Raw genomic sequence first — 9049 nt, 5'->3', positions numbered from 1 at the left:
GAAAGCGTAGGGGGATGGCGTTGTTGTACCGTGGCGTGGGAAGGTCTTCTTTTGGAAAGGAACGATTCCTCGTACGAAGAAACATCTGTGGAATGACGGAAATACCCTTGGATACGTATGTGGTGAAGGCGCTGCCGCGCTGGTGACTGGGGAGATAAATTCGGCGCGGATAAAGAGGCATGCTGTAGAAGAGAAAACGACGGGAAATTTCTTACAGTTTTACCGCCGGAGATAAAATGGTAAGAAGATGAAATTCGTTATATTCTTTCGGTTGGAACCGGTCCATTCCTGGACAATTTAGTCGATACGACGTTTTTGTTTCTTTTATCACTGGTTTCTTCATATCTCTGTGTCATATTTTACTCATATTTATATTAAATGCGACAACTAATATATAATCTGAGTTGTACATTCTTGTCATTTTGTTTACAATTACAGTTAAAGGCGAAGTGAAATTTTAATGTATAATTTTCAGAAACCAGAGTCAAATAAAAAGTATTTGTGATATTTTACTTTAAATTAAAAGAAAATCATTTATGGATACAAAAAGTTTAAAAAAGAAATGAAGATTAATTTGAGTTCTACCACTAATTGCAGCAGCACTGTTAATTTTTGGTACTAGCAATTATTTGTTAGCAAATTGATTGTCATATACAAAAAATCTATTGGTGTTGGTCAAATAACAATGATTGGGATAATATTTTTCTGAAGTCACTAAATATTATTTTCTTTTTTTAAATTACATTAATTTTTCTCTTTCAAAAGAATTTGAAGTTTCTTCTAATTAATTCTCTCGTTAGTATTTAATAAGAAATATAAAGCAGTGCTACCCTTGTCAGGCTAATCCAAATCATGTAATCATAATCCGAACTAATTCAGTCTAAAACTGCAATGGGTGAGACTTCTTTAAGGGCCTGTTCGGCCGGATCACTATTCACGTGGGAAAAAAAAAATTCAGTTCAACTGAATTTTTTTTTTCCCACGGGAACAGTGTTTTTCAGTTCAAATCCCGTGCCCGCGCCCATTCCCATTTGTCGGCCGAACAGGCCCTAAAATTTGTGTCAATTTATAACGAGCTGACTGGATTCAAACTAGAAATACTTACAAATTATAACATTTAGTCTTTAAGAAATCTGAAAAGGATAAATATTGCATTACAGTTATAATAAGCACATACCAAGGCCATCTTGGAGTCATTTTGAACTTTGTATTAAAGAACATCTATATTCATAAAATTAGATTGAAATTTGAATAGAAATAATGAAATTAATTTAAAGTTAATTTCAAAATCAATGTACTCAACTACTCATGCAATTAATTTTAACTGCTTTAGCTTTTAGAAATTGAAAAAAAAATTTCATACATTCCAAAAATTGTGATTGAAATAAAATTATCAATTATAGATGCTGTAACTAACACTTTCAACATTTAGAGAAATATGAAGAAACGGAGTGACCAAACCGCAAAAGTACCCTCTCGAATGTTATTATATTTTTTATAGGATTTGTTTATCTTTGACCCGAAACAAAGCTAGCCAAAGTCCCCAGTAGCGCCCTCTCTAGTACTAGTAGTACATCATGGCGTATAAAAAGCTCCGTTGGACTTAAAAAAATATATACTGTCAAAGAATTATAAAAAAGTAAGAATAAAATAATAATGAATAATAATTGCATCTTTTTAGTTTTTACTGAGAGCGACGATCTGCCCCTGCCCTAGTAGTAGTAGTAGTGGTAGGGAAGCAGCAGCACAGCATAAACACTGTCTCCTCTTTCTCCCCTCCCTCTCTCTCTCTCTCTCTCTCTCTCTCTCTCTTTTCCCCCCTTATATCACTGTTATTACTGGAAGCTTCCATTGGTGACGTATCTATCAGCTCTCGATCCATAGTGCCAGCGAGATCTGATGAAAGGAGTTCAACTCAAAGAGAAGCTCTCTTTAACAACCCCCTAGGTTCCCTCTAATACCACAAGTGAGAGATCTGAAGCTTGATTGTTGCAGCTCCTACTTTGCATTGGGTACATAAATTGAGATCAGCGATGAGTATTTGGTGTGCTGGACCGGGTTTTGGGTGATAAGTTAGAGATGGAAACAGAGCCGATATCAGTATTTCACTGTTAGAACTTGGAAGGTTTTGTCGTGTGAGCATTTTTCAAGAATTTGGAGGTTTGATTTGATATATATATTTTTTAAAGTGGTGCGTCTTTTTTGGGGCTAAGAGCACACTGGAACTGGATCTCTCTGCGATGCGGGTTGCGTCTTCTGGTATGGCACAGCCCCAGCAACAACAAGAAGGTTTGATGCTCCACCGAAACTATTTTATTTTTTTAATTCATTTATCATTTTTTTTTTTTTGCCTTTTGAGAAGGTGTCTTGTTAAAGTTGAATTTTGGCTATTTACCATTTTTTATGCTTTATAAGATCTATTCTGTTTTTCAATTTTGCCCTTTTAGTTTTCCAAAAAGTTGATCTCTGTCTGGTTTTGAATTTTACAGACGCTTCTTTGAAATTTATATCAGGGAGTTTAAAGTAATAATTTCTGATGACAGTACAGTGCTAAGACTTCATAATGACTGTCTTTCTAGCTCTGTAAAAACATAATTATAAAAGTAATTTATGTCCAGTACTTGAATACTCAATTGTTTAATTGCACCTTTGAGATTCATCTCTTTGTAGATCTTCTGAATTTAGGATTTTTTTTCCCGTATAATTTGTTAGAAAAAATTGTTCTCAGTGTGATTGTACCATCTGATTCTTTGATTTTGTTTATTTTATTGTTATTTTAGTTGGGTTTAGAGGTTAAATTCTGCTCCCCCATCTACGTCTATTTTTTTTTTTTTTTAATTTTAAAAGTAAATATAGCATGTAAACAAGCAAAACCTGTTGACATTTTATTCAAATATGACCCTGACAATTTTCCAATCGAAATACAGGTGAGCAGAGGTGTCTGAATTCAGAGTTGTGGCATGCTTGTGCGGGGCCTCTTGTGTCTCTTCCAGCTCTAGGCAGCCGCGTCGTTTACTTTCCTCAAGGCCACAGCGAACAGGTCAGTTTTATGACCTAACTGGTACAATTGGTGTATCATACAAATTTTGGTACACATCAGCTTCTGTTGTTTTGGTAATTGGTACTGTTCGAAAATAACTCAGGTGGTTCTGGTACGCCCAAACGATTAGTTCTTAAGTTAGGCCTCACTCATATCTTATTTTTCAAGCTAATCCTCCATTTTCAATTACATCCCAAACAATCTAATGCTTTATTATTCATTGAACATTCTCTGGAATTACACATTACACATTGATGCCTATTAGAGCTCACAATTGCTCATGTTTCATTTTGAATGGTTATTTTTTGATGGAAACAACAAAGTAAACTTATTTTGATTTTTTTTTTTTCAGAATATGATGGTGCTCAAAATTTTTTATGCATCTGATCATTTTTTATTTTCCGTTCTTTTTGATGGGTCCAGTTGCTCACTTGAAGTATAGTTGTGCCTAAAGTGTCCTAATTGATTTTAAATTACACAATTAAGGCGACTTCGCAAAAATTGGATGAAGGAACTGAACCTTTAGTTATGGTTAACCAGAATTAATGGGACCTAATTTGGGCCAAACATTTAAGAAAGCAGTACCTTATCAGAACCGCACTTAATTATTATATACATCAAAAGAGTAATTGTACGTAATATTTTATTCAGGTTGCGGCTTCGACAAACAAAGAAATAGATGGCCATATACCTAATTATCCCAATTTGCCACCTCAGCTGATATGCCAACTCCACAATGTCACCATGCATGTGAGTATTTTTTTTTTTAAAATAAGACTCTTTTTGGAATGACTTATGTCTACTCCTACAAATCAGTTCGTTTATATCCTCACAAAATAAAGATGTTACTATCATCCCTTACAAAAGAAGGAAATATGGCTTGTACCATTGCTCTCCTGCTTTTTTTTGAAAAGATGCTGTAAAGCCCTCTTTTGCCCCTGGTATATGTTGCTACTGATTATACTTTTGAGAAATACATGGTTACAGGTCAGTATGGTTAGTATGCAACTGGAGAAATTTCTTATGATCTTTTACACAGGCTGATGCAGAGACTGATGAAGTATATGCGCAAATGACGCTACAGCCCTTGGGTCCAGTAAGTATCACATTTTCCAATTGATATAACCAAGAATTGCTATTTTGTTCAATACATACTGGTTCTAGACTTGGCCGGATTGGTTGATATACAAATGTATTGGTTCCTTTCCAAAAAAGCATTTTAAATGTCATTTTCATCTGTCCACTTTAATTGATCCAAATTCACCTGAGCTATATAAACTTTTGTTTGTAATCCTCAGTTATATAAACTTTATTACTAATTAAGTCCCAATGGATAGTTGATGTTCAATCAGCCCTCTGCAAATCCTCGTTAAGTTTCAATTTACCCAAATCATGCGACAAGCCTCCCTCAACTATATTCAAGTACCAAAAAACTAATAGAAAATGTAGCAAACATCAGTTGTGAAGTAATCTAACACTTTTCTGATGCATCCAAACATTGCAGCAAGAGCAAAAGGAGCCGTTTCTCCCAATAGAGCTCGGTGCACCAAATAAACAGCCAACGAACTATTTTTGCAAGACACTAACAGCCAGTGACACAAGTACACATGGTGGTTTCTCGGTTCCTCGTCGAGCTGCTGAGAAAGTGTTTCCTCCTCTAGTACGTTTATAATCCGTTATATGTGATAGTAAAATCTCTGCCTCTTAACATGGCATTTGATAGTTTTGCTCTTTTTTTGTTAGGATTTTTCACTGCAGCCACCTGCACAAGAGCTGATTGCGAGAGACTTACATGATAATGAATGGAAGTTCCGTCACATTTTTCGAGGTACTCTATTTAATGATCTTGCGCTCTAGTTAAGTTGGTGATCTCGGATTTTAATTTTGTTGCCAGAAATCATACAAGAGCCCCAATAAATCCCGAATTCAGCAATAACACACAAGTAAACACAAATGAAACACCCAAGTCACAACTAGTGGTGAGTTTTAAAATTATTTTGGGCCAGGATAAAATGAAAGAAAGGAATTATTCAAATCCCTGTCCTGAAATTTACTTGCAGTTATTTTTTATAAAACAAAATTACTATAATACTTAAATTTCAGGCCAGCCAAAAAGGCACCTCCTAACTACGGGATGGAGTGTGTTTGTCAGTGCAAAGCGACTTGTTGCTGGTGATTCTGTTATCTTTATCTGGTGTGTACTTGTCTCCTCCTCTTTTCCTTTGTATTTTTTTTTTATGAAAAATGGAAAGAATTTTGTACACTGATTGCTTTTATCTGGCATTTTAGGAACGATAACAACCAGTTGCTATTAGGCATCAGACGTGCAAACCGGCCACAGACTGTGATGCCTTCTTCGGTTTTATCAAGTGATAGTATGCATATAGGCCTTCTGGCTGCCGCGGCCCATGCGGCAGCTACAAACAGCCGATTCACCATCTTTTACAATCCCAGGTTGTTATCCACTTCCATTTCAATTAATGTAATATTTGAATTCTGATTGGAAAAATATCTACCTTGTTCTTTTGTATTCTCTATATCCTGGGATTTCCATGTTTTAAGAATATTTCTTGTTTTGTTGGGTGTACATAATATTTTAGTTTTCATGTTTCAAATCATTGTCTTTTCCTTATTTAAAAACTTAAGTGAATATTTTTTTATATTTTTGACAGAGCAAGCCCCTCAGAGTTTGTAATTCCAATGGCCAAGTACGTCAAGGCAGTTTATCACACCCGTGTTTCTGTGGGGATGCGATTTAGGATGCTTTTTGAGACTGAAGAGTCTAGTGTTCGCAGGTACAATTTAAGCATTTTTCTTCTTATTTTTATCCCACTCTTAAAAGTAAGAATATTATGGCATGTCTATCTTATTAATTTTCCCTTTTCCTGCTAGATACATGGGCACAATAACAGGCATCAGTGATCTAGATCCTGTTCGTTGGCCCAACTCTCATTGGCGATCAGTTAAGGTACACTTTATTTTATTTCTTTCTCATTTCATAATTTTGTAAGTAGAGATATGGCTTTGCTTATCGATGTTTGCCTCAAAATTGTTAATAAATTAGGTTGGATGGGATGAGTCGACTGCTGGGGAAAGGCAACCTAGGGTTTCACTATGGGAGATAGAGCCTCTGACAACATTTCCCATGTACCCAACTGCTTTTCCTCTTAGACTAAAACGGCCCTGGCCCACTGGACTCCCTCCTTTATATGGTAACCTTTTTTATCCTTTGAGAGCTGAAAACATGTAACCAAAAAAAAAAAAAAAAACATAAAACATCAACCAGTTAGAAAAAAGAAAGACAATTTTTCAGACATCATTATAGAAGTGCAGTGTCGTAAATGTTATTTCTTCAGCTCCTCCCTAAATTTTGTTGTTCTTTTCATTTTCTGGTGAAGGCATGAAGGATGATGATTTTGGCCGTACCGCATCCCTGATGAACCCTATGATGAACTTCCCTGGTCTTGGAGCTCCACCCTGGCTCCAGCCAAGCTTCAACCCATCAATGTTCAATCTCAAGCCTGACATGTACCAAGCAATGGCCGCCGCTGCGCTACAGGAATTCCGGGCTGTTGATTCTCTCAAGCAGCAGCAGCAGCAGTCTCAGTCTCCCTCTCTTCTACAGTTCCAACAATCCCAGAATCTCTCCAATGGGGGACCTGGATCAAATCTCCTGGCAAGCCAGCTGATCCAACAGATGCATCCTCAATCGCACCAGGCGTTACTCCAGGCCGTGCAGCAAAACCAGTTCATGCAGAATCAGTTGCAGCAAGTGAAATCTCAAGAAGTGACACCACCACAGTTCGGGACCAGTCAGCAGCCTATCACTGATGAGGCCTCCAACCTTACTCAGGTCTGTCCTTATTCTTTTCAATCTAATATTTTTTTGTTTGTTGCTTCTTTAAAGCTTTGTTTAAAAAGTTCAAAACTTGCACATTTCATGAAACAACTCATTTTAGTATAAAGCCAATTGACTGGAACACTATTATTATATGTAGTAATGTCTCAGCTGGTGCCATTGCATGTACTGGCTATAACAATTAATATAGACTAAAAATAGCGTAATAGTAATTTAACAATGATTTGATGGGTTTATGTTGATGTTGTCGGGACAGAACTACACGAATAACGCTTCAAACCCGGTATCGACATGCGGTCTCTCCCCCCTGCATGGAATTTTCCGTTCGTTTTCCCCTGAAGAAGCTACAAACCTTCTAAACCTACCGCGAAGCAATCACCAAATAGTCACATCAGACAATGGATGGCCTTCTAAGAGACTAGCCGTGGAATCAACCGTTATCCCGTCAGAAACGGGCCCTACCGTTCATACCAGCTCCATCTCTCAGATACCTGTGTCTATGCCCCAGTCTTTTATGACAAGAGATGGTGCGCTGGACCAGGAGCAGCAAACACACCTTTTTGGGGTCAGCATTGACTCTTCTTCCCTTCTGATGCAAAACGGGATTCAAAACGGAATGCAAAGTGATTCTGTTGCCATCCGCTTTTTGGATTCAGTTGATGCTGATCTGCCTCTGCATCAGGCAATGTCAGCCTCAAACAATTGCCTAGAGGACTCGGGATTCGCAAACTCAGCTGAGGATATTGGCAATGTGAATTCGTCACAGAGTGGGACTTTTGTTAAGGTGAGTATAGCACTGTTTCTTCGATACCGGGCTTGTATTTTATCCGCTTCTTTCTATTATCAACCAAACATCCATGTTTGGGCATCATATCATGCATTTGTTGTACTTGCAACATATACCTACATATTCTTAACATGTCAGTCTTCTAGTTCATAGTGCCACTTTATATCTTTTAGATAGCTGCGCCAAATATTTTCTTTAACTGTGCATATTGACTTCGAACCTAACAGATAGATCTCTGAGCTCGATTCTGACCTTTGTTTGAGATTTTTAAGATGTTATAGGTAAAATTGTCAATATGTAGCATGCAGTAGAGTATTAAATTGGTTCTCGTTTGTAAACCATTTCATGAACGTTATAATATATGTGAGGATATGTTTTTTTTATTGTGTTGCACGTGAAATGCATGCAGGTTTATAAATCAGGATCCTTCGGGAGGTCGCTGGACATAACAAAGTTCAATAGCTATGACGAGCTCCGTATAGAGCTCGGGAGGCTATTCGGGATAGAGGGGCAGCTCGAGGCGGACCCCCTAAGATCAGGCTGGCAGCTTGTATTCGTCGACAGCGAGAATGACATCCTTCTCGTCGGCGATGATCCGTGGCAGTACGGTTCTTTGCCCCCTCCTCTCCCCCCTTTTACATGCTTGTCATGATCAAGGACGATGTCTCAAAATACAATTTGTGGTAATTTTTGCAGGGAATTTGTGAATAGTGTGTGGTGCATCAAGATATTGTCAACACAAGAGGTGCTGCAAATGGGGAAAGATGGCCTCCATTTGCTCAATGCACCAGGACCAGCAAAGCGACTGCAGTCGAACAGTTGTGATACGTACCACCTTGCTAGACAAGATTCACAGAATCTCAGCAGCGGTATTCCCTCTGTTGGGTCATTGGACTACTGAAAAAGCTGCTACTGGATTTGTACCTGCCAGTAGTAGTGGCCAACTAGAATATTATATAGGTTTAAAATATCACGTCTCTTTTCACTGATCCTTGTGTAGTATGAAGGATTAGATTACATTGCCATGTAGTACCTAGCCGCCTAGGTGAAGAACTAAACTAGTGTTGTTTATGTGCAATTAAATTAACCTATATGTATTAGTGCTTTCTGTTAAGTTATTATTAGACATTAAACAATATTGTTTTAATTTCACAGAATAATGCACTAGTCCAGTAGTCCAGCCCCTAACATAACATAAAACCTGGTTCGTTGTGTGCCAAACAACAAATTTATATATAAAATAATTTCGGCTCAATAAAATTATTTGGTGATAAAACCAAGTTAACAAAGACCGATTGACTAACTTTTTTATATATTCTCTGTTAAATGTGTGATGGAGACTAGTTAGGCCTTCTGTTTTATT

The 9049-nt window shown here is 37.3% G+C and overlaps 1 protein-coding gene across 1 annotated transcript; it reads left to right on the top strand.

The window, feature by feature from the left end:
* Nucleotides 1-1596: 1596 nt before the first annotated feature.
* Nucleotides 1597-8822, top strand: ARF6 (auxin response factor 6). Its single transcript, XM_078322572.1, has 15 exons — nt 1597-2289; nt 2928-3040; nt 3692-3790; nt 4080-4136; nt 4545-4700; nt 4784-4868; nt 5144-5234; nt 5330-5494; nt 5713-5835; nt 5933-6008; nt 6105-6252; nt 6439-6893; nt 7156-7683; nt 8096-8289; nt 8383-8822. The coding sequence occupies exons 1-15, from the start codon at nt 2241-2243 to the stop codon at nt 8585-8587; spliced, it is 2544 nt and encodes an 847-aa protein (XP_078178698.1). The 5' UTR covers nt 1597-2240; the 3' UTR covers nt 8588-8822.
* The last annotated feature ends 227 nt before the right edge of the window (nt 8823-9049 follow it).

The sequence above is a fragment of the Carex rostrata genome, chromosome 20, assembly GCF_964058835.1.
Source record: "Carex rostrata chromosome 20, lpCarRost1.2, whole genome shotgun sequence".
In the NCBI taxonomy this organism is placed as follows: domain Eukaryota; kingdom Viridiplantae; phylum Streptophyta; class Magnoliopsida; order Poales; family Cyperaceae; genus Carex; species Carex rostrata.
Note: the sequence above shows the minus strand (reverse complement) of the source record. Positions and strands in the feature narration are given on the sequence as shown.

Excerpts from the sequence above, each read along its gene's own strand:
- ARF6 (XM_078322572.1), top strand. The coding sequence starts at position 2,241 with ATGCGGGTTGCGTCTTCTGGTATGGCACAGCCCCAGCAACAACAAGAA. Across the intron at positions 4,869-5,143 it reads GTTCCGTCACATTTTTCGAG|GCCAGCCAAAAAGGCACCTC; the intron begins GTACTCTATTTA and ends CTTAAATTTCAG. Across the intron at positions 6,894-7,155 it reads AGGCCTCCAACCTTACTCAG|AACTACACGAATAACGCTTC; the intron begins GTCTGTCCTTAT and ends TTGTCGGGACAG.